This window comes from Tiliqua scincoides, chromosome 12, assembly GCF_035046505.1.
Source record: "Tiliqua scincoides isolate rTilSci1 chromosome 12, rTilSci1.hap2, whole genome shotgun sequence".
Classification (NCBI taxonomy): Eukaryota; Metazoa; Chordata; class Lepidosauria; order Squamata; family Scincidae; genus Tiliqua; species Tiliqua scincoides.
Window position 1 is genome coordinate 6,123,316 of NC_089832.1, and position 24,847 is coordinate 6,148,162.

Consider the following 24,847-nt stretch of genomic DNA (forward strand, 5'->3'; position numbering starts at 1 on the left):
AGGAAATTAATACAGCTCAGAGTAACCACATTTTTGCTTCCTTCTTGTAGTTCTCTTGGCAACTCATTTTGTATTTCTAGCACCAGGAGGGGAAGAGAGGGAGGGAGGAAAGAGCAAAAACAAGCAGCCAGCAGCTCCAGCATCCAGTTCCTGTCTCATTTTGACAGGATTGTTTTGATCTTTGCAATCATATAAGCGAATGGAAGAAAACTCATCGAAAAGAGAACAAAGCCCACCTGGAGTATTATTTGAAGCTTAAAGTCTGCAATTAGGTCACATAAGTAGTTGGATCTATTGAAGAGCCTGGCTGCACTTAAATTCTACATAAACATTACCCTGCACTTCAGCTGCAGTTCACTACAAGGGAAACTTATGATTACAGTACTTCTGAGCAAATACTTCTTACTTCTTTAAAAAGGGGGTGGGGTATGAAAAACTACAGATGAAGCAAAGAAAAAAAGAACTGATATAATGGGTTCTCAAACCTTTTAGCACGGGGACCCACTTCTTAAAATGACACCTGATAGCTGATATCAGGACCCACCTGATAGCTTTACGAGGCTTTAAAAAAAAAAGGTAATCTAGAAAAAAAAACATTTTTATTTATGCCATTATGTTGGCATTTTATTTATTTACAAGTAATATTTTACTTATTTATTTATTTGCAAAAAATCTCAATCAATTTCTCGTAATGAGACAGCCCTAATGCATAGCCTCACGGCTTGAGGGGCTTAATTATGTGACCCAGCCTTTGCTTGTCCCCACAACCTGCCACTGACAGAATTGGGGGGAAAAAAAACACACACACCAGAAAAAAGACACTCCAATATTTAATCTCCCTTTATTTACACAAGCTTGCAAACTGCAGGAGCTCAGCTCCTTGCAAACTGTAGGAGCTCAGCTGATTGCAGGGCAGCTGTTAGCAGTTCTCTGCTTTTTGAATGACCTCAGAGCTTGTGGCAATTAGCTATCTGATCTTTCAATCACCCATTTTTTCATTGGAGGTTCTGCAGGACTGACCAGAAATTGGGTCCTGACCCACCAAGTGGGTCCACAGTTTGAGAAATGCTGAGCTGAATTTATTTATTTGACATCTTTTGCCCCAATCATTTTTCTGCAACACCAAGATCAAGTGTGATACTTCAGCTAGGAGCACACGTATTCACTGGGATCGTCCAGTCAGTACTAGGGCTGAGTTAACCTCTCATCTTGCATTCTTATTGGGCGAATATCTAAAAAGTATGTCTCATTATCAGTCTTTTTTTTTTAAAAAACACACTTAGGGTGCAATCCTAAGTTTTCGCTTTCCAGGACCGACATAAGGGTATTGCAACTTTGAGGTAAGGGAACAAACATTACCATACTTTGAGGAGGCCTCCTTGACTTCCCTTCAACTGTAGGATGCAACACATGCCCCACTGGCACAGCTATGCCAGTGCTGGAAAGTTGGTTAGGATTGTGCCTCTAGTCATATTGTTTTGATGCTATTTTTCTCAGCACCATTTCCCTTCTTTGTCCTTGATCCTATTGGCCCTCACTACTATTTAATACCACTGGCTGTGGGAACCCATGCCATTACATCAATAACGCTGCAACATGACACCTGACCTGATGACACTGAATGAAGCCACGAGAGTTACCACAGCCAATTGAATCCAGTAGCAGTGTGGCCAATGAGGTTGATGGCTGTGAGGGCAAAGGGGGAAAGAATGCTCCAAGGATAAGAAGAACTGAACAGAATGAAAGAGCACTAAACAGCAGATAAACAAAGCAGATATTCAGCAGCGTGAGCGAGTCGGCAATCCGTTTAACTGTATTGAATGAGCTACTTCCAAAGCAAGTATCTAAGTTAGAGAACAGCTGGCGCAGACCCAGTTATTATCTAGCTTAGATCTGCAGAACATTCCCAACGAAGTATTGCTGCTGGCCAGGTGCTTGATAAGTCCTCTACCCTCTTCCCTGCATGTTAATTATACATTTCACAAAGAAGTACTTCCTTTTGTCTATCCTGTCAATCATTGCATTGGATCATCCTGAATTCTCATATTACGAGGGAGAAAGCCTTATCTCTATCCACTTTCTTCACATCATGATAATTTTATAAGTTCTGTTAAAGATCATGCTATTTTTTTTAGTAGCTCTCTGTTTTTACCACCATTTTTATTCCATGTACAGTGAGAGAGCACTGGTCACAGTACGTACCATTTTAGAAATCTATGGATCCCATCCATCCTCCAGCAAAATGAGCTGCAGCCTTTCATATTGAATAACCCATGCAGGCAGTTAGCATCCTTCCTTGATGCTACACAAACTCATTTCCTTAAACTGCTGTTGCAATAAATTCCACCATTATAAACGAGAGGCAGCAAATTGATTTGCATGTAGTAACACTGGCAATAAACCTTCCTTGCTTCATTCAATTTCCCCCATCTGTTAACAGAGCAAAAGTTAAGGATCTATTATTCCCAGAAAGCAACTTACCCAGCTGGACATCTATAACAGTCGTCTGGTTCTCCGTAGGGTACAAAGGCTGAGGAGGCCTCTTAGTGACTAAAGCTGGGGGAGAAAAATGAGACAAAAAAAGAGGAATGGGAAAAAGAGGTGAGACAAATTGCTGGATAAAGTAACAGGCTGTCAGGCAAACAACTGAATTTTTGTAGACTTGAAAGCACACAAACATTTATTATCACAGCTGACATCTATCAGTCCTTTGGTGGCTGCTGTCCTAAAGCAGAGGGCAACTGGCAGACCAAAGACCAGGTTGGCCCCTCCCCCCATTTTTATTTGACCCCAGGCGTCCTTTCTAAATTTTAATCAAGATTTGGTAAGCAATTTATCCACTGCTTCAATCTTGAGGAAAAGAAAATATGTTTTCAGGTTGTAAGGTATTCCTTGGCCCTGAATTTTCCAACCACACAATAGCGAGCCCAAATTATCCATCTCTTATAAAAAGCAATCAAAACTAAGCACGTTCAAAAATTAAGTTTTCAAATATTATTAAATGAAGCAACTAAGCTTTTGACACCTTTTTTCTTTTTTAAACTTATTTTGGAAATACTTGTATTCAAGTATTTTTCACACTATCAACACAGATTACTAAGGGTGTGATAAAACTGCTTACTCAGACTAAAAGAACAAAATCTTCACCTATTGTCTTCAGTAATTTGTGTTTTATATGTGTCACTGTCAATTACCTCGGATAATGACTCTGGTTCATATATAATGATGGATTCATTCTTCCTAGTTTGATTCAGAAACAGATCACCAACCAATAGTATTTTTAGGGCACAATCCAGAAATGAGGATGGGACAGGCTTGCACTGCCCAAAGGTGTCACAAAAGTGCTGTAAAGTACTTTGGCGCCACTGGGAGAACAAGGAGACTGATACAAGCCCCACTTGGCTGGCCCAGAAGGTAAGCCCATGCTGGCTGAGCTAGGCCGACATGGAGGTATGGAGGGTGTGGGGAGAGCGGGAGGTCGGTGGGGCACGATCCGGTATGGATCTGGTATGGACAGCCTGGGGCAGCTCCAGGCTGTTCAGATCTCTTTACACTCTCACATAACACCAGAACCAGGGGACATCCACTAAAATTGAGTGTTGGGAGAGTTAGAGCAGACAAAAGAAAATATTTCTTTACTCAGTGTGCGGTTGGTCTGTGGAACTCCTTGCCACAGGATGTGGTGATGGCGACTGGCCTGGACGCCTTTAAAAGGGGATTGGACAAGTTTCTGGAGGAAAAAGCCATTATGGGGTACAAGCCATGATGTGTATGCGCAACCTCCTGATTTTAGAAATGGGTTATGTCAGAATGCCAGATGCAAGGGAGGGCACCAGGATGAGGTCTCTTGTTACCTGGCGTGCTCCCTGGGGCATTTAGTAGGCCGCTGTGAAATACAGGAAGCTGGGCTAGTTGGGCCTATGGCCTGATCCAGTGGAGCTGTTCTTATGTTCTTATCTGTGCCACCTCTAGAGGTAACACAGATCCAAGTAGCCCCATTGGGGATGCTGTGGCTTTACCCGGGGAAAGGGAAAGCAGTTCCCCTTGCCCAGGACTGAGCCACTTTTGGCCCCAACCCTGCTCTGGATGTGGGGCAGGCCAGCCGGCCTGCCTGCTCTAGGGCAGGTTAGGATTGGGCTGCCCAAGAGCTCAGAAAAAAAGTCTCCTCTCCACCCTGAGTTCTAACCAGACTTGTAATAGTGGTTCCATTAGGTTCGGTTTAAGATTTTAACTATTTTGTTTTATATTCAATAACCTCAGATAATGACTCTATGATTTTATGGACCAGATAATGGTCCATTAGTCAGGATGGTGAATTCTTCTCATTCTATTCAGAAATAGCTCACTAACCACAAGTGAGCCATTTCCCCAGAAAAATGGGCGCCGAGACACTGTATGAAGTGGAATCCCTTTATATCTCTATTCACCCAGCAGAGTGTCTTTTCTATTGACCACAGCATAACCCTGTAAGAGCCCAGTCCTCGGCAGGTCTACTCAGAAGTAAGTCCCATTATCGTCAATGGGACTTATTCCCAGGAAAGTGTGGATAGGATTGTAGCCTATATCAGCAGGAATTGGACTTCCTGTGTAGAATATAAATTGCTTGCTATTCCAGATCCTCAAATGTACATTCAAAAGAAAAGTTCTTTGTTTATCTGGAGGAATACGAAGGGGTCTCCTAAGACTTACATGGCCAAAACACGCAATTTTATTACAGCTAAATGGGAAATTCCATTTGCAAGAATGTGGTCACTCATAACAGTTCATCTCAAGCTTAAACTCAGCAATTGACCCAAGGAGACATCAGGGCCACGAACGCAATTAAATTACTTTTGAATTAGCCTCAGCGTTGGGAGTTGCTGGCAGGAAAAAATATAATCAATTTCCTCAGCTAATGCACTCAGAACCTCTGAATGTCTTTACAGAAAGAAGAGAGAACTGTCAAGGCTACCTAATCATATATAGTGTTATCTCTATTGAGAATTTTCAAACGCTGTAGGACGGTTCGTAGCACAATTCTCCAAACCTAATTCACTTCAGTGGACACTGATAGTGAGAAACTTTAGAGAGCAATCACTAAGGATCAATTTGTGCAGCCTAATACTGGCTGTGAGCATGCAAGTGAGTTTGCTGCACTCCACAAAGTGGTCAGCCGATTGCTCCATCATGCGGCGAGACCAGCTGTTCAGATCATGCTGAAGTAAATAAGTTTATCCACAGGTACACTATGCAATGAAAACCAGAGCTAATGTGCAGTGCAATCCTATCTTGCGCTAGAACAGGCAGGCCAGGAAACCTGCACTGTATCCAGCACCAGACAGGGTCCCAAACTGGCTCAGCTGGAGGTAAGGGGAAATTCTTTCCCAAAAACAGGGTAAGCCACTGCAGCCCCAATGGGTCTCCTTGGACTTGCGCCACCTCTGGAGCTGGCATGTCTGAGGAGAGTAGAGTGGCTTGTAGCTGCTCCGTGCTACTTGGGAACGGGGGCTAGGATCCAGCGTATCTGCCAGGTACCAACCCCGCCTCCTGCTCCCCATCTGCCTGTCCCCGGGACCACCCTCTGCCCACCCTCCTCCTGCCCTGGAACGCTTCCCTCCCGCCTTCTTCCCGTCTCTTCCCTGCACTCCCCAGAGCCTTGCGTCAGCCAGTATCAGCCAACGCAAGGCTCCCCCGTGAAGTTGGCACAGAGGCTGAATTCAGCCTTGCAGGCTGGCGCGCATCCTGAGCCAGCCCAGCCAACTCCCAAGGAAGCACAAAACACGCTTTACAGCATGTTTGCAATCCTCCTGGGCCAGTGCAAGAGACTTGCGCCAGCTCAAGGGTGCTTTAGGATTGAGCCCCTAGTTGTTGAACTTGCCAGAAATGATTTATTTCCCATGGTGAGTTTCTATTTTTTTTAAACTCTGGTTCAGTAATAGCAAGCAAAAGATGTAAAGTTCATTCCTTGACATCTCCAGGTCAGGCTAAGAAAGATCCTTGCCTAGCAGCCTAGCTAGGGGCCCTGGAACCTGGGGCGGTGATGTTGTCAAGTGACATTGTGATGTCACTTTCGGGTTCTCCTGGAAGAGGAGGAGGAAACAGCTTCACAATCTGGCCTCCACCCCCTTCTTTGGAGGCTAAAGGAGAGCTTCCTTAGGGTGGTAAGGAAGGGGTGGTAAACAGATTGCATTACGCTGCCTCTTAGTGTTTTGGTGGCTTCTTGATCGGGAAACACTAAGAGGTGGTGGCTGCCATCTTGGCTGGGCCTCACGTCACATGGGCACTCTCTTATGTGAAACTCCAGTGTGGTACCCTGGGCATACTGCCTTCTGCCCTTGCCAGAAACCCTGAAGGACTATTTCCAGTCAGCTTTGCCTGCCTAGATAAGTCATATGTGAAGGTGCTTTATACAGAGTTTGTCCATGTTCTCTCTGGTCCAACCTGGCTCCATCACTTGGAGCTCACAATGTGCCTTGGGAACATCACCTTGTACGTTTGCCTGGTGCTATCAGCACGTGCCACTGAATGAACTGTGCATAGAAACTCACAAAGCAATGGGCCCAGCTTACAAGGATTGCCATATTCAGCAGAAACCCTCAGCCTCTTGCAACATTTCAGTCTAACCCAAATGAGGCTTGAACCCGGAGGCTTCTGAGATTTTGGCTGCACTTTCCTGGGAGTAAGTCCCATTGAATACAATAGGACTTACTTCTGAGTAGACCTGGTTAGGATTGTGCCCTTTGTCAAATACCCAGCCCAACCGGCCAACACAACTTTCCAGCATAAGAGTGCTTTTTTTTTTTTTAAAGAAAAAAAGCAAAAGAAAACTAAAATGTGCTCTAATAGGATTTTATACTCAAGCTTAATGTTTCAAAAAGTCTACAGTAAATGGTGATATATATGCTAAGAAACAGCAGATGTTGAGGCTATGGGGACAACAGCAGGTCATTGCCCTGACAGAGGAACGATAGACAAGAGCTGCCAAGGACATTCACTGTGTCTATATATTTTCCATTTGACATTTGTTTGCATTTCGCTTTCCCTTAGACTCTCGTTTTCCTCATGAAAACTTTGTCAATAAATAATAGCTAGGGAACAAAATCAAGAGCCATTGAACCAGAAGTACATAAAATGATGTACAACCTAATATCAATCATTTCATTTAAAGCAAACTCTTTAGAGAAATTCTCTGCTGTTTGGTTTGGGCTAAATACAACTTCTTTTCCTTCCTCTAAGGTTTGCAGCTGGGGGTATCTTATCGCCAGAGGCAACATCTGATAAGATTGTTCTCTTGCAATTTCTGTGCATCTTTTTCCTTCTCAGGGAACGCTTGTAGAAGATACGATCTGGAAAATGGCAAATGGATAAAATAGGAAAGCTGGAGACATTGGCTGAGGTTATTGGCTTCTTAACACAACCAGGCTAGGTGAAAGTTATGAGCTACAGTTGTGCCTTGGGGGAAAGTCAGGTGTCTTCCATTCCTATAGCAAGATCTTAACCTATGCTGGAACGTATCCAGTATATTGGACGCTAGCTGGCAAGTGTCCTAGAATATTTCACTATGAAGATAAGTAGCTCCATTCACAGAAAAACAGAATTAACATAAAGAGAACTATCTCTGTATGGGCTTCTTAACTATCTCTGAATGCCAGATGTAAGGGAGGGGCAACAGGATACTTACTGGTTGCTTGCCTTGTGTGCTCCCTGTGCACCTGGTGGGCCACTGTGAGATACAGGGAAAGTAGATTACATGGGCCTTTAGCCTGATCTAGCAGGGCTTTTCTGATGTTCTTATGAGCTGGCCCACCCTTGTGGCCAAGTGAAGTGGTCATTTTGAGTGGCAGACTAGGGCAGGAAGTGAACTGGCCAGGGATGCTCTGCACCCTGCACCTGCCCACTGCCTCCCCTGGCCTGCCAGAAACTTCACCCTCATGTTCCTCTCACTAGGTGAGAGTGAGAGGCAGATTAGGGCAGTGGAGGCCTATTTCTTCCTCCAGTGTCACTGCCACAAGCAACAGGAGAAAGAAGAAACAACAGGATGATGCCACAGTTCTGTGATGATCCCTTTCAGGTGAGAGGTCAAAACAGAATTTCATAGTCTGAAGGCTCTGCAGAGCAACAGAGGAACTAGTGGTGGTATACAGACATACCTTATCCAGGTAGTGGTAGTCGTCCGTCCCCCCATGAGGAATTCAGCAGATACTGAAGTCTGGCACCCACAATCAGTGGTGTAGCTAATGATCTTCTAGCCCGGTGCCACGCTCAAAATGTTGTCCCGGAAGTCACAACAGGAAGTGACATCACACCCAGGCTTTTAAAAAAGTGAAAATTGGGAGGAACCCACCTCTTTCCCCCAGCAGCTTGCCACTCACTTGCTCTGCTGCCTGCCCTTTTTCAGTGGCAAAGGCATCTAACTGCTACCTGGGGGTCAAAGAAGATTTGTAGCCTCCCCCCCAGACAAAATCAAATTTAATTAAGTAAATAAATAAAAAGTATGCCCCTTATTGGTCAGAGACTCTGTGCTGGGGTGAAGAGGAAAGAGGGATGGTTTTTCTGCCCCTGCTAAATATAAGAGGAGCAGCACTTGAAAAAGTGCCTTTTTACCCAGTTAGCAGGGGTAACTGTATTATGACGCATGGAAATGAGCACTTGACTCATATTAACACCTTATTGGTTTCATGCTGAATCATAACATGTCATTGCAACATGTCAATAACATAACATAATAACATGTCATTGGCTCTCAGAACAATCAATCTCATAGGTCAGTTTTGAGTTAAGAAAATCCACTTTTTGTTTCACAAAGCAGTTGTGTTTTCATTTTATGGTTAATTGGTCATAACCTTTGATAGAATACGGATATTCCAATGCAGTTTGTTTTATTGCATTCTGCATAAAGTTACCTTTTGTAGCGACATCGCGGAAGATATCACCGAGGAGATAGGGTGTGGTGTCCACAGTGCCCCTTGCTCTAAGTAAATGCAGGGTTAAAGCCCAGGTGGTAGCTGGAAGTGTGCTGCACAGCTGCAGCCACTAGAGGCTAAAGTGAACCTAGAAGTATATAAACAGCACCTGGAGGAACTAGGGGGTGTGGGTTGTAGAAGGAGTGTAGGTTAGAACTAGCTGACCTCGGACTGTGACTCGGCTTATTGGCTCTGGACTCTGATTTGGCAACTCTCATTGATTGGATTGGCTTACCTGGAATCTGACTTCAGACTGTGACTTGGCTTATTGGCTCTGGACTCTGGTTTGGCAACTCTCATTGATTGGATTGGCTTACCTGGAATCTGACTTCAGACTGTGACTCGGCTTATTGGCTCTGGACTCTGGTTTGGCAACTCTCATTGATTGGATTGGCTTACCTGGAATCTGACTTCAGACTGTGACTTGGCTTATTGGCTCTGGACTCTGGTTTGGCAACTCTCATTGATTGGATTGGCTTACCTGGAATCTGACTTCAGACTGTGACTTGGCTTATTGGCTCTGGACTCTGGTTTGGCAACTCTCATTGATTGGATTGGCTTACCTGGAATCTGACTTCAGACTGTGACTTGGCTTATTGGCTCTGGACTCTGGTTTGGCAACTCTCATTGATTGGATTGGCTTACCTGGAATCTGACTTCAGACTGTGACTTGGCTTATTGGCTCTGGACTCCGGTTTGGCAACTTTAACTGATTGGACTGACTTACTTGGACTCTGTGGACTGGGACTTGACTCTTACTTTTGCTTGCTGCACTTGTGAGTTAAACAAGGGAAACTAATCAGCCTTAAGCGGGCACGAGGCCAGTGGGGAGGAGCTGTGGCAAGACACCTTTCCAACATGATGGTATTATTCATACATACCAAGATTTTCACAATTTTGGTCACTAGTGTCAAGCTCAGTTTGTTGCCCCCTTAAAGCTTGATGCCCGGTTTGACTGCTACCCCTGCACCCCCTTAGCTATGCCACTGCCCACAATCTTACTGGGAGCCTCCAGAGGCTCCCTTCTGGCTCACGCTGAGCCAACAACCCACTCTATTGGCCTCTTCAGGCATTGGAATGGCCCACAGAAGTGTCCAGAGCAACTTCTGGTTTTCAGAAGGCAACTTTTAACTTGCTTCTGAAAATTAGAAATTGTTTCCAGACTCTTCTGTAGAGGCCATTCTGAGGTCCAAGGAGGTTAATAGAGTGGGTCTCAGCTGGGTGCGACCCAGACAAGGTTTCTGGAGGCTCCAGGTAATAAATTACATGGAGCATCAAGAGGCACCTATGTGAACTCTCAGTATCCGTGGATGGTGAAATCCACAGATATGAAACCCACTCCAGTTGTGGAGGGTCCACTGTATTTACACAAGCCAACCCCTGACCATCTGCAGCCCCTCCTCCTCCCTTCCCCTGGAGAAACCTAGAACACTGGACCACAAATACCAAGGACTAAGAGGCCCTGCTGAGCAATACAAAACAATACAGGGTTGGCATTTAGTTTAAAGGAGCACGGCACCAAAATATAAGCAAGAAAGAGATTTTAAAGCAAATTGTAGAATTCCTCCCCCACCCAAGAAATACCTGTGAATTTTCAAGGGAAATTTTCCCTACAACTTTAGACTACAGTTATTTCCTTCTTAAAGTAACTTCAGTGGCTCGGGTGAAAAGTCACTGCCTGGTTTACAGTGCAATCCTGTGCATACTTTCCTGAGAATAAGCTCCATTGAGTTAACCTGGTATATAAGACTGCACTGTTTAAGAGCTACATGCACAAAAAGTTTGTCTGGTGTGATCAGACTGCACTCTGCTGACTCCTGCTTACCCAGCTGTGTAAGTCCAATAGTGGGATGCAAGATTAATGGAAGGTTGATTTCATTTTAGAAAAAAATGCTACATGGTGTCTTCAGACCCTATAGCAAACTGTAGCAAACCTTTGTTCTGTAACAAGAATAACTACCAGGAAATTCTACAGTTTTCTGCACTACTGAGGAAGCTGGTTCCATTTTTTTTTTTAACCTATTGAGAAGGGCAGCCAGTGAACCAATGCCATAAACCCAACAGGTCTTCAATAAATGAAAAAAGTATTATATCATTTCCCCTGATCCTTGTTTTAAAACTTTCCTCATAAGCACTTTATATGGTAGCCAATTAAGAGGACAATAAACACAACTCATGTTGTTAAACAGTCATTCAAGGGACTTGCTCATGATGACTCAAATGGGAGAGGGTCTTCATTAGGCATCCCAAAAAGGTACTATGGAACAGCATTTCTGTCTCCATTCCTCCTATGAATGTCAGGTGCCCTCCAGGGGTGTGCAAAGCAACTGTTGCAATGGTGGAGTAATAAAAGAAACACAGCACAATTCCTCAAGTGCACTCATTCCTACAGACATATGGTTCCACTTTTGCAGAGTAGGGCAAATCTTCAAACGAGGTCCCTCACTTACTTTATCTAACATTATGAAACTTCACCAAGAGAATCACATTGTCTTTCATTCATGGAAAAGCAGGGGTTTGCCATTTATAATGAGACCAAAGGGTAAAGGCTGAATTGTCTAGGGTTCCCTTCCCTAGTTTAGAAAAAAAAATACAGCTGGAGTGGGAGAGGGGAACAACACTAAGAGAGAGGTTTATAAATGTATGCAAGGTATAAGAAAGTAGATGCACTTACTATTGTCATCAAAGTCAGAGACAGGAACTTTAGGGCAGACAAAATGAAGGACTTGTTCCCATATCACATCATTTATGGATTTCACTGTCACAAGAGGTGGTGATGGCCGCTTGCACAAAAGGCTTTGCAGTGGCGTACAAAGAGGGTGGTTGGGGGGGCAGCAGCCCTGGGTGACAGGCTGAAGTAGAGTGTCTGAGAGGCCACCCCAAGATGTTTGAACTTTTTTTCAAAGAAGAAAACATTTCTTTTAAACTTAATTTTCAATTGTATACTGCAGTGTTTCTCAAACTGTGGGTTGGGACCCACTAGGTGAGTCGCAAGCCAATTTCAGGTGGGTCCCCATTCATTTCAATATTTTATTTTTAATATACTAGACTTGATGCTACCATGGTACGTGACTGCATTTGGGGAAATGTTATAGACCTGTACTTTTAACAAGCTACTCTGTATATTCTTTTAACAATGCTAGTAAGTGGGACTTACTCCTGGGTACGTGTGGGTAGGATTGCAGCCTAGGGTTGTTAAAAATTTTCCTGCTTGATGATGTCACTTCTGGTGATGACATCACTTCCTGACAGATTCTCATTCTGAAAAGTGGGTCCTAGTGCTAAATGTGTGAGAACCACTGGCATATTGCTATGATTATGTACATGAACTCACAAGGTTATATATAAATATACAAATATAAACATACAAACTTATGAAGTTAAGAATGTGTGTGTGTGTGTGTGTGTGTGTGTGTATTATACAAACACAAAGTTCAATAAAAGAAAATTTTCAGTCTGTGCTTCTTCTCTGGCTGTTATTATTATTATTCATGTCATGACTTTTACCAAAATTAATTTTGGTGACGGTGCCAAAAATTTATGGGCCCTGGGTACCAAATGACCTTGGTATACCACTGAATTGTTGAGCTGCCTCCAGATCAGGCAGGAGTGTGCCTCTGAATACCGTTTGCAGGAGAGAAATGCCTTTCTCTCCTGCTTGTGGCTTCCCAGACTATCTTTGTTAGCAATTCACCTTCATATCTTACATCAATTTTTTGGTAGCTTCCATAAATGGTGTAAGACACCAATCTAAAGCTGAGGTGAACACATGGACTATTCTGAGTAAAGCAGACTATGGACAAACGTACAGCTCTGTTCTAAAGCACTGCTTTAAAACTCACCAGGGGGTGTCCCAATGTGACAACTGGTAATAGTGGACCAGATCCCCAGAATGACAGTTTCCCTCCACTCATGATCTCTTGCAATATACAGGGGCCTGGAAGTGAGAGGCTGTACACTCCATTCATGTGAAATATTAAACTGTCTTACAGCAGTCCTAACCAAACTCCCCTGCCTCGATGCAGCAGTGCCAGGTGAAACCTGCAGTCAGAGTCTCCTTGAGGTAAGGGTACATTTATTCCTTTGCCTTGGGGAAAACGCCAGACTCAGCAACAAGTTAACTTGGACTTGCACCTGCGAAATGGACGTGCAAGTCCGAGAGGACCCGTGATGGCAAACTTGATCTGGGAAGAGGACAGGACAAGCTGTGTAACAGCACCACCCTTCCTGGGCCTAATACACCCATATGTCTCCCTACTCACCCACTTCCCACCCCCACTGTCCAGTATGGGGCTTGTCCGCTCCAGTGAGCAGTGTTCCATCCATTAGCACCAGTGGGCAGGCACAAGCTTTCCCTCTGACTAATGTTCCCTGTAGCTCAGTCTTCTCTTCCTCAGGTCCTCTGGGAACTGTGGCAACATGGCTGGGTGCCACTCTCCTGGCAGTGGATAGAGCTCACAATTCATTCCCACCCTAGGTGCTATTCCATCACCAGCACCCCGAGGCATGCAAATGCACTTCCCCTCCCCTAATCCCTAGCAACTCTCTTCCCTCCACCCTCCTTTTAATAAATAAGTAATTTAGGGAACAGACATAGCTCAGTGGCAGGGCAGAGCACCTATCTGACATGCAGGAGGTCTTAGGTTCAATCCCTGATAACTCCAGTTAAGAAAAGCCCTGCTTGAAAACCTGGAGAGTTGTTGCCAGTCAGTGCCAACAATACTAAGCTAAATGGAGCAATAGCCTGACTCAGTATAAAGCAGCTTCCTAATTTCCTAATTATTGTATTCTGGATAAGGCTGTAATGCTCCAACGGAGTTCAGCAGAGTTAGAATTGCATTCTTTAGCACATGTGGCTGCACTGAGGGAAAATGTGTGATAATCAGAACAGTGTATAACTCTGAACCCTTGGCAAGAAAAGTAATTTCATACCATATGAGGGGGGAGAGAGGGGGGCAATAAAATGTCATTTCCATCATTCTCTTTATTGTGATAATAACTGACAAGACAAAGTGCAATGAATAATAGATATCTGCAGGTACTGGTTGGTAGACTGTCATTTTGCTACAGAAAACTCAAGCTGGGCCTTGCAGCAAGAATTCAAAATGGATAAATTATGAGAATCTAGACAGCTGAACACAGAAGGGGTAGTGGAGAGCAAGCAGGATTAAATGTTTCATTTCCATCCACGTTACAAAGAAATGCTACTTTGCTTCCTTTAACCTGGCACCGTCTCCCCAATAGTCAACAGAAGGCATCTCCTAGCAATAATTCAAGAGTCTGGCAGCCATTCTGACAGCAGATCTTGTACGTTTGAATAGCATCCACTGGGGCAAATGCAAGGCATGCCAATTTTTTTTTATTTTTTATTTTGCTGAAATTAATTCCTCTCCAAAATTAATTCTAGCTCATGTTAGACAGTTTCAGTCTCCTCCTCTTTAGCCATCTTGCATCCCATTGCTGCTGAAACTTGGAGTGAGAACCAGGAAGAGCCCACAATATAATGAAAGGACACGCTGGAATTTCAGCAGACCGGTCAAGATTTCAAGAGGTCCTTTGTGGATTCCTTGAATTAGACCTGTGATTTCAGTTAGCGATTCAAGGAACCGCAGGGGTCCACAAATGCTTATTAGGCAGTAAATAAATACCTGTGCATGTAGGTACAAGTGAGGCCTCTTTGTCCATGGATTTGCCACACTGCCAATGCCAAAGCTCCAAATTGTCCCACTGCAGACCACCCAGATGCTACTGGAACCTTGTCCTGGTCACATCTGAGAGGTTTGCTGAGCCTTGGAGAGGACGCACGCCACTGCAGTTGTTTAAAGCAACTTCTGGTTTTTGGTGAAACCAGTTGGCCCCAGAGGCTCTCACCAACCCAATGTGGCAAGAAGATGATTTGTGGTCCAAATAAGCTCGCATAAACCTGAAACAATGTGGCATGGGAAGATTCAGAGTTGCCATTAATCTCCAGCCTGGGCATTTTTGCACCAGAATAAGCCAATGGTCTCTATTGTGCACTGCAGCACACAATTAGAATTATTAAATACCATGAGCCTTTAACCCAGTCCATTCCTATACAGACAGTGGAAAACCCACTATATAAACTACCCCAGGTCTGGAGATAGGTCATGCCTACTGAGGGAATGTGCCTGACTTTTCAAAGATTAAACTGCCATTTAAAGGATCATACCATTTAATAGCAGACAACGTGATCTGTGCAGATTCAGTTTCCTGACATCTCCTGTGAAAAGGCTTTTAGACAGAAGGTTTGTCTTGCTCTATCACAACCTGAGACCAGGGGTGCAGTTGAAGAGAAATGGCACTTCAGTACTTCTATGGCAGGAGCAATGATGTCATCAGTGGTAGTGCTCAAGATCTTAGCTGGATTTGAAAAGGACGTGGGGGAAGGAGAGGAAGTGCATAGGAGAGGAGAGTGGTTGGTGCCTAGCCCATTACTCTTCTCTTCTCCCCACTTCCTCTTCCACTCCATTCCACCCTGGAGAGAAGGAGCAGCACGTGAGATGAACAAAGGTTGGGTACCCCTCCAATCTTCTGCCTCAGTTGGCCTCATTGATGAGCCAACACAGCTTGTTTTCCTTATCACATTTTCAGGTTGATTGCTTTAGCTCAGGGGTGTCCAAAGTTTTTGGCAGGAGGGCCACATCATCTCTCTGACACTGCATCGGTGGCCGGGGAAAGAAAGAATTAATTTACATTTAAAATTTGAATACATTTACATAAGTTTACATAAAAGAATATATTAAAGATGAACTTATATGAATGAATGAAGGTCTTGCAATAGCTCAAGGCCTATAAAAGGCCTTGCACAAAGCAAGGCTGGCCTTTCCTTTGCTGCCACTACTGCATCACAGACATGAAACAGCAAGCAGTGGAGGGAGCCCTCATCCCACAGCTCACACAAAGAGGTCAAACAGTCGCCCTCACGCTGAGAGCAGTTGTGTTGGGCCAGCATGGGCTGCAACAAATCTCTGGAGGGCCAGAGGCTCATTGGAGACTGGGGGCTCCCTGAGGGCCGCATTGAGAGACTTCGAGGGCCGCATGTGGCCCCAGGGCCGGGGTTTGGGCACCCCTGCTTTAGCTGCAGGAGTTTCTGCTGGCTTGTGTGGTTTTTGTTTTGAATTGTTTTATTGACTTTATTTATACATCATTAAGTTTTCTACGTTTGTAAGCTGCTTGTATACCCTGTCTTGGGCCAAAAAGTGGAATATAAATTGCTTAAAGATGGAAACAAACAAACAAACAAACACACACACACACACACACACACACACACACACACACACACACACACAGAGCTGGTGGGGTCAGTGTTATTTAGTGGCCAGGCTTTGTGCTATCTCCTTCTCCACATTTTAAATCTCACTGGGCAGTGCACAACTTTGCCAATATTTTCAAATCAAGATGGTTTTTGTTTTTTTTAATTTGACACCCAGGTGCGAAAATTAATATGGAAAAGGTGAGAGTCAACTTAAGAGGTTCATTCAGAAAAATGCAGCATTGTTGCATATTTTGACTGATTTGGTAGCATTCAGGAGATTGAGCTGCCTTGCCTTTCCTAACACAGCAATATCAACCTGACAAAATGATTACGCCTGCATCCGTCATTTGATCTAGCAGAAATAAAGTCACTGTAATACAGTGCTGTCAGAGGATAAATGTCTCCAGCTTTGAATATAAACATCTCACACTTATTTTCCATAAAATGCCTCAGCATTCAGCTGGGAGCGAGAGAGACATCATTATCCTGTGACAAAGTTCTGTCCTATTTGGAATTATTTATTCAAGTAGGAAATCCATCACTTGTCTGCAACAACTGGAGAGCATAATGATTCTCAGCATTAGATTCCCTGTTCGAACACATCCTGCTAACTTTGCATTAAACTTTCAGTCCCTTCTTCTTGCTTGGGGTGCAGCCAGCTGCATCTATCTTTCTAAAGAGTTAAGCAAATAAATAAATTCCATTATGGTGCTGTGGAGAAAGTGGATAAAGATAAGCTTTTCTCCTTTTCTTATGGTATGAGAACTTGGGGTCATGCACCACATCTAAAATTCAGAATAGTTCAAAGAAAGCACTTGTTCACCCCATGCATTATTTGTGAAATTTACTGCCACCAAAATGTGGCAATGGCCACAGCTTTTTAAATTATACTATTAGTCATGATCTTTATTATTGTTGTGCTTTATATTTCATTCCCACTTAGGGTGCAATCCTAACCCACTTTCCAGCACTGACTGTGCCAATGTGATGTGCACTGCATCCTGCTTTGCAGAGGCAGTCAAGGGGGCCTCCTCAAGGTAAGGGCATGTTTGTTACCTTACCTTGGGGCTGCATTGCGGCTAGGTCAGGGCTGGAAAGTTGGTTAGGATTGTGCCCTTAAGAATATAACTGTTTTTCCCCCTTCTATGTTGCATGCTGTCTTGAGTGTTCTATTTATTCAAAGGGAAAGGCAGGATAAAACCATTTAACCAAATACTATGTGCAGGTTCAGCACCTGTGGATTTGAATATCCGCAGATGCTGAGCTTGCAGTTGGAGGACCTCAGAGGAATTCCCAGACACAAACAGAAGTGGCTTCTGGTCACATCCGGGAGGCGTTTTAAGCATGGAGAGGCTTAAACTTGGACTCCCTGTTCCTCAGATCACCACCCAGAAACCAACTGGAAGTGTAGTGTTTATGTGCACAGGCGCTGGGCTTAGCCTTGGTAACATGGCAAATGGCAGGCAGGCAAATCTGCTGCCCCCCCACTCGGACACACCAGAGTGGGCCAGTTGTGAAGGTTGACGCCCAGAGCCTGTAAACAGAGGATGTTATGAAGAAGCGCATATCTCAGGAATGTGTATTGCGGTCAAACCAGAGCCAGCAGGTTTCTTAGCAGTGCAGATTTCAGCAACCTTCAGTAATTTTTCCCTAGTGTCATCATGTGTTTTGAGAATGAATAAAAGTCTGAGGAAGCTAGCCGGGAGGGCGGACTTCTCTCTCCATCTCATACCGTCCTACTTCTGGCTCAGCTCTCCCTGCATCAACCCTCTGAATGTCTGCTGCGTCTCTCGTTGCTCTGACTCCTTGCTGCTCGAGTTCTAACTTTCAAACCCTCAGAGTGCTTCTGCTTTTAGCACTCTCCCTCAGGCACCAAAGTTCTAAACCCTGGTTGCTTCCCAAGTAGCATTGCACTGCGACATGGAAGGCGCTTCCAGTTTGCGGAAAAACCGGAAGTGCCTTCCAATCGTGTCCGGGAAGCTATCTAAGGCTTCCCCACACCTCAGCAGGCCTCCCTGATGCACTAGGAGGCACTTCCAGTTTGCTAGCATGTGCCCCACCACAGATTTCATTCTCTGCAGTATATGTGGGAGTCCTGGACCAGATCCCTGCAGATACCGAGGGCCCACTGTGCATGAATAAATAAATGTAGATTAAAGAGTGTGCAGAGTGCATAATCTTATAACAGTCTTGTAAGGCAGTGGATCCCAAACTTTTTCGACTTGTGGATCTCTTGACCTACTGGGCCATTGGCCGTAGCTCCCCATTAGGATTACAGTCCTATACATTGTACAGGAAGGTAGGTTTTTCATGAGGATTCTGTGGCTCCTCTGGCTCACAGTTTGGGAACCACTGCTGTAAGGTATGCTTATCCTCATATTGCCAATGAAGAAGGCTAAGGCTCTGATGGGAAAAGCCTGCCTAAAGACATTTTGTGAGTTCATGGTAGAGGCAAGATTTAAACCTCCCAAAGCCGGGAGGTCTTGATTCATAGTGCAATCGTTTACCAACATAACAGATAATGATAAAGCCATGTTGATTTTCACAGGCGTGAGAATCTCTCCCATTGAAACAATGGGAGTGAAAAGGGGCTTGCTATGGATGGATTCCACAGAATAGCTTCTGTGACTTCAGTTGTGCTCTTGTTCAACAGGACACCATAAAATGGTTACTTTAGAAGAGGTCAAGGCTGCAGACCACTGCTGTAATATTCCTGCGAGCCAGCTGCACTGAACATAGGAATAAAGCCTGCTCTATGCATGCAGCAGAATGAGACGGTATTAAGGTAGTAGAGGGAACTGTGCACCATTTTAAACTGCAAGCAGACACTAAATTTGAATTCCCACCCAATTAAAAAAAAATTACTTGCAAGTTAAAAGCTAGCCTATCAGGGAGAAAAGTTCTAGCTTGGTTCATTCCTTGTGGTGCTGGTTTTCTATTTGCAAGGAGTTTTTCACCTAAAGGAACATTTAAATAAGTGCTTCCATCACTGTAAGCTGAAGTGGTGAAATTTGTTTTCCCCATCTCAAAAATCTCCCACCTCATTCTGCAGCATGTGTAGACCAGACCACAACCATCTCCCAGTACATCCCACTCAGAAGTGCATAAAATGCAAAATGCACCACTCAAAAGTGCAAAAGTGGGGTGTAAAATTTCAGACACATCTACCTGTGTGTGTGTGTATTTGCATGTATCTGTATGTTTTAATAGAATCTGCAGAGCAGATTCTACTTTTTCACCATACAAATGGTTCATTAATATCAGGATCAAAATTTCACTTTAGCTAATGAACTAAAAAGATGTTCTACATAGCAGACAAGCCATTTCATCTGGGCTCCAAATACTTTCCTTTGCACTTTGAGTTAAGTGTTTTGAAGTTACCCTTCATTTCAAGGTGATCTGCAAATCGCACTTTATGACTTTTTTTTTTTTAATCTTTCAGTTTTCTTAATTCTCCCCCCCCCCCACATCTGGGAAAAAAAATAACAAAGTGGAGACAGATGAAGCAAGGGTCTATCATCCATCCTGAAGGGACAGCAGAAGACTTTGCATGCAAATGAAAGCTATCATTCTTGTCACACTGACAAGCCAGAATCCCAAAAAACCCACAGCCTGCAGCCAATTAATATTCCATTACCAATCAGACTACTCTGACACTTCTTGCACCATTAAGGTGATCCCAGCAACCAAAATTGTTAGTGATCTTGGTTTGGGGTGTGCGTAACCAAAGGAATATTTTCCATTCACCTGGGACATCGAACACATTTGAACATTAACTTGTGATTGGATTACACAGGCCTACAAAATTGAGGGTCAGAAAAGTTTTCCCCAAACTTTATGGTGGTTTGATATGAATTTGGGGTGCTGATTCAAAAAATGGCATCCGTTTTGCCCTATCACGTCTAGTTTTGGAGATATAGTATAGCCTCATTAGTGAATGGTTCAAGCAGCTTCCTCTTGAGGAAGCCATGGTGTAGGCTTCCTCTTGAGGAAGCTACTTGAACCATTCATTAAAGAGCTACTTAAACCATTCATTCATGTTGCAACCACTTCCCAACCCTCTAGAACAGAGGTGTCAAACATAAGGCCCATGGGCCAGATGCAGCCCTTGGAAGTTCCTTATCCGGCCCTTTCCCAGCACCACCATCAGTGGCTCTCAGCTGCTGACCTGTGCGAAGGGGTCAATGCTGAAAAAGCAGCCCGCATGATAATTGGGCTTTCCCTTATCTTGAAAAAATGATCCAGATCTGCGTATTTTCTCTTCTGTCATTTGTAGCTAATGAGTTCCTAGGTGAGAAACAGTGCTTATTTCTGATCATGACCCACAATGACAACACTTCCTACTGAATGATATCACTTATGGGCCACAGAAGTTATTGTGAATGCTATTTGGCCTGCTGTGTGAAGCAAGTTTGACACCCCTGCTATAGAAGTTGCACCTTGACTCTAGCACACATGTATGTAAATGGACATGACATGCCCATGCAGTGTGTTGTTTTTCAACACACACACACACACACACACACAACCTATCTTTGCTGACAATTTCCTGCTTCCAATGTCTGTGAACTCTTTCTCTCGATACTGAGCTAAACAAACGCATCGGTAAAGCAGCTACCACGTTTTCCAGACTCACAAAGAGAGTCTGGTCCAACAAGAAGCTGACGGAACATACCAAGATCCAGGTCTACAGAGCTTGCATCCTGAGTACACTTCCGTACTGCAACGAGTCATGGACTCTCCGCTCACAACAGGAGAGGAAACTGAACGCTTTCCACATGCGCTGCCTCCAACGCATTCTCGGCATCACCTGGCAGGACAAAGTTCCTAACAACACAGTCCTGGAACATGCTGGAATCCCTAGCATGTATGCACTGCTGAAACAGAGACACCTGCGTTGGCTTGGTCATGTTGTGAGAATGGATGATAGCCGGATCCCAAAGGATCTCCTCTATGGAGAACTCGTGCAATGTATGAAGAACTGTGTGCCCTACAGGTAGACCACAGCTGCAATACAAGGACATCTGCAAGAGGGATCTGAAGGCCTTAGGAATGGACCTCAACAAGTGGGAAACCCTGGCCTCTGAGCGGCTTGCTTGGAGGCAGGCTGTGCAGCATGGCCTTTCCCAGTTTGAAGAGACACTTGGCCAACAGTCTGAGGCAAAGAGGCAAAGAAGGAAGGCCCATAGCCAGGGAGACAGAACAGGGACAGACTGCACTTGCTCCGGGTGTGGAAGGGATTGTCACTCCCGGATTGGCCTTTTCAGCCACACTAGATGCTGCGCCAGAACTACCTTTCAGAGCGCGATACCATGGTCTTTCGAGACTGAAGGTTGCCAATACAGTATACAATAAATGTTTGTGCAGGGCAGATTACAGCAGGGACAGAGAAGAGTCTGCAAAGAGTAGGCAAAGAGCATTCAACAATGTGTAGTGGGTATATATGTGTGAGTGTGAGTGAGTGATCTCAGATCATCACATCCTGGTGAAAATTGGGCCATTCCATATTCTTCCTTCGTATCCATGGGTATGTCATGTCAACAAGGTGACTGTGAACAAGCCTTTGGTTATTCTGAACACAACCTTTCCTTTCTCCAGATTTCCAATTACTCAAAAAGTTCTGTGTGTCCTAGAGGCACATTCGGATTAAAAATGCAAATAGTATTCTTGATTTGAATCAGTGAAGGCCAGCATTAGTCATGCCTACTCTACAGGTGTGTTTTGTCAGAGCAGAAACACAAATTTGAGACTCAGCTGCTTGATAAGCTATATCATCTCCCTGGTGCATCTGGACTTGAGCTCTGCTCAGCCCCAGCCAAACCAGCAGGAAACCCAGAACTCCAAATCCCACAGAATGGAAGATTAAACACTCCCAAAGGCAATTTAACAGGCTTCTCATCAGGGTTTAAGTCTTCCAAGTAATTCTTTGTACCCTTCAAACTAGATGAACTTCTTTTGAAAAAGAAAAAAAAAAAACACCCTCAAGCAAAGCAAGAAAATCCCTTTTCTTCACAACCAAACAAATAAACACCTCCAATAGTGTTAACAAATTAACCCTGTGTTAGGTATGGATGGTGCGATATTAGCAGAAATGGAAATGCATGTCTTTCTATAAGTTACATGAGGAAATCAAGCTGGAATTGGCTAAACCAGTGTTTTCCAAACTGCGCCGGAACCCGCCAGTGGGTCACAAGCTGATTTTTGGTAGGTTGCAAAAAGTTTCTGAAATATTAAAAAAAAAAGTTTTTTTGCAAGCAATTTGCAGTTGCCCAATTTGCAGAATAAAATTGCACCAGCAGACAATCTAGAAGGAGAAACCACTCTCATGGCTAGAATGCTACAAGGTGTTATAAGGTCATCTTCATAGCACTAAAATTAAAATGACACATTTTCCTATTTTCTCTAGTAATTGGCATGCTGTAGATCAAGTGTGAACCAAGTTTCAGCCTTTTGTCTGGCCTGGAAGTCCTTCACTGCACATCTTGCTCTCCAGTTCAGCCTTCTGGGTACCCTGGAATGGCTGTAAAGGTTTTAGGGGGGGGGGCAATCTTTGAGCTCCATTTCTAGGGAGAGCATAGCAAACACACACACACACACAAAGTAATATGTAAGGTCTCTAGCATATGTAAGGTCTCTAGCAAGGAGGGCTGTATCACCCGGCTCCCCCTCTTCGGGTTGGCAGCATTTGCCAGAGTCAGGAGCAGGGGTTGCTGTCAGCAGATCCTCCTGCCTGCTCTTCTGATTCCCAACTGCCTTGTCATCCCTGGCGTCCAGGTTTATGTAGGGCAGACCCCTCCCCTTTGGCCCCTCCCCTTCCCTCACAGGGATGGTACAAAAAGGGCCTGTCTCTGGGACTGCCCTCCCCTGGGATTACCAGCACTCCTCCCCTTCCTCTCTCTGTTTCCCTCCCACCTCCTCTCACCTGGAGCTGCCAGGGTTGCTCCTGAGATGGCTGGGAAGGCAGCTGCCTCTGCTCTGGTCTCTGCCTTTTGGGGGGGGGGGTCCTGCCCACCTGGGTCCTGTAGCTCTGCAGATGACGTCAGGAGGTCCAGCTGTAGGCTCCCAATGTCACAGCCAGGTGCCCTGCCCGGCAAGGCAGGCCCCGGCTGGCTGGGCGAGGGAGTGCTCCCCTTCTCTCCCGAGGCACGGGAGGGGCGGCTACCCAGCAGCCGAATGGCCTGCGTCCCAGCTCCCCCATCCCTCCTCCAAGGCAGAGGGGGAAGTGGGGGGTTCGGCACGCAGTGTTCCTCTGCTGCGCTTTGCCACCCACAGGAGTACCCAGGCAGCGTATGGGGATGTGGCCCCATGCTCCACTGGCTTCCTCCCTGATCCTCTGACCCAGAAGTCCTCTCCCTGGGTAAGTTGGGACTGTGGGAGGAGGGGAACCCCAACAATTATTATTTATAAATACTTTAATTATTAATACGAGATAAAATATTTGTTTCTCTATCACTTTTTTTGATCTAGTAAAGCTATGTGGGTCACAACAGATTGTGATTTTAAAAAGTGGGTCCTGGTGCTAAAATGTTTGGGAAGCACTGGGCTAAACCCAAGAATTCCAGGGGGTAGCGGAGTGACTTATTGCTGCATAAAAAACTGTAGACAGGTAATAGTGATCAAGGGAATGGGTTGGTGACTGCATTTGTCTCTTACTCTTCTAATAAGACTGCAAGAATGCACACATGAACAGGCTGTAGAAGAGGAAAATGGTTCGATCGGCTTCAGCCCCACCACCCTCATCAAGCCAAGGTCAACCTAGAATATGATTCATAGGCTGAGGGCAACATTCAGTTCTTATTCCTGGCCCAATTAAGATATTCCCCACCACACTGTGGGTCTGATGCTGTCACTCATTTAAGCAAGCCCTCTTGTGGGTGAAGCTTTTCATGTATAGGAGGTTTTCAGACAAGGAGCATTGCATGCAAAGGGGTGGGAGGGTAGAGATTTTGCAGTGGGCTACTGGATCAACCCTGGACTGTTTAAAAATGTGAGGCTTAAATTAGATTTCTTTTCCATTGGCTCCAAATGCAAATTTATTACCTACATGGGCTACTGGAAGTTACTCTTCTGAGCGAACTCCTACATTTCATTATGTTCATACATGAGAAAAAGTGGGAAGTCAACTGTGCCTTTTCTGTCATTCATGAAAATGACTTCATACTGCTATTGCCTTAGGAAATGGGAACTTCTGCCCTCCCCTAACAACAATCTGCTCCTTCCTAATGCTCCTGCCAGGGCTGGCCTTAGGAGCTGCGGGGCCCAATTAAAACAATTTTTGCTGGGCCCCAGGTTCCTGGCCACGGTCTGTAAAATTTTAGAGATATAAATAACATTTATTATAGGCTTTACTATCTGCATGGTAGAAAGGAAAGCAATCAAAATGTGTGTTTTAAAAATTTATGGAAGTTAATGGACCAAGTGGATCTAAGCAAGTGTTTCCCAAACTGTGGGTTGGGATCCACCAGCAGGTTGTGACCTGATTGTTGGTGGATCCTGACACTGAAACTGACAAGCTGAGACCTGACTAGGAAAAAGTATTGAGCCCTATGGAAGTGAAACTGATCTGCATGTGTGCATTTACTCGCAAGTAGGTGGACATGCCTCAGCTGTTATTGTAGGCCAGGTG

At 44.6% G+C, this 24,847-nt stretch overlaps 1 protein-coding gene across 1 annotated transcript in view; it reads right to left on the reverse strand.

The window, feature by feature from the left end:
• IL1RAPL2 (interleukin 1 receptor accessory protein like 2) overlaps positions 1–24,847 on the reverse strand; it is a 516,704-nt gene that overhangs the window by 137,890 nt on the left and 353,967 nt on the right. Inside the window, exon 5 of the mRNA XM_066640153.1 lies at positions 2,482–2,556. Coding sequence (XP_066496250.1) covers positions 2,482–2,556 — 75 coding nt within the window. The remainder of the gene's footprint in view (positions 1–2,481; positions 2,557–24,847) is intronic.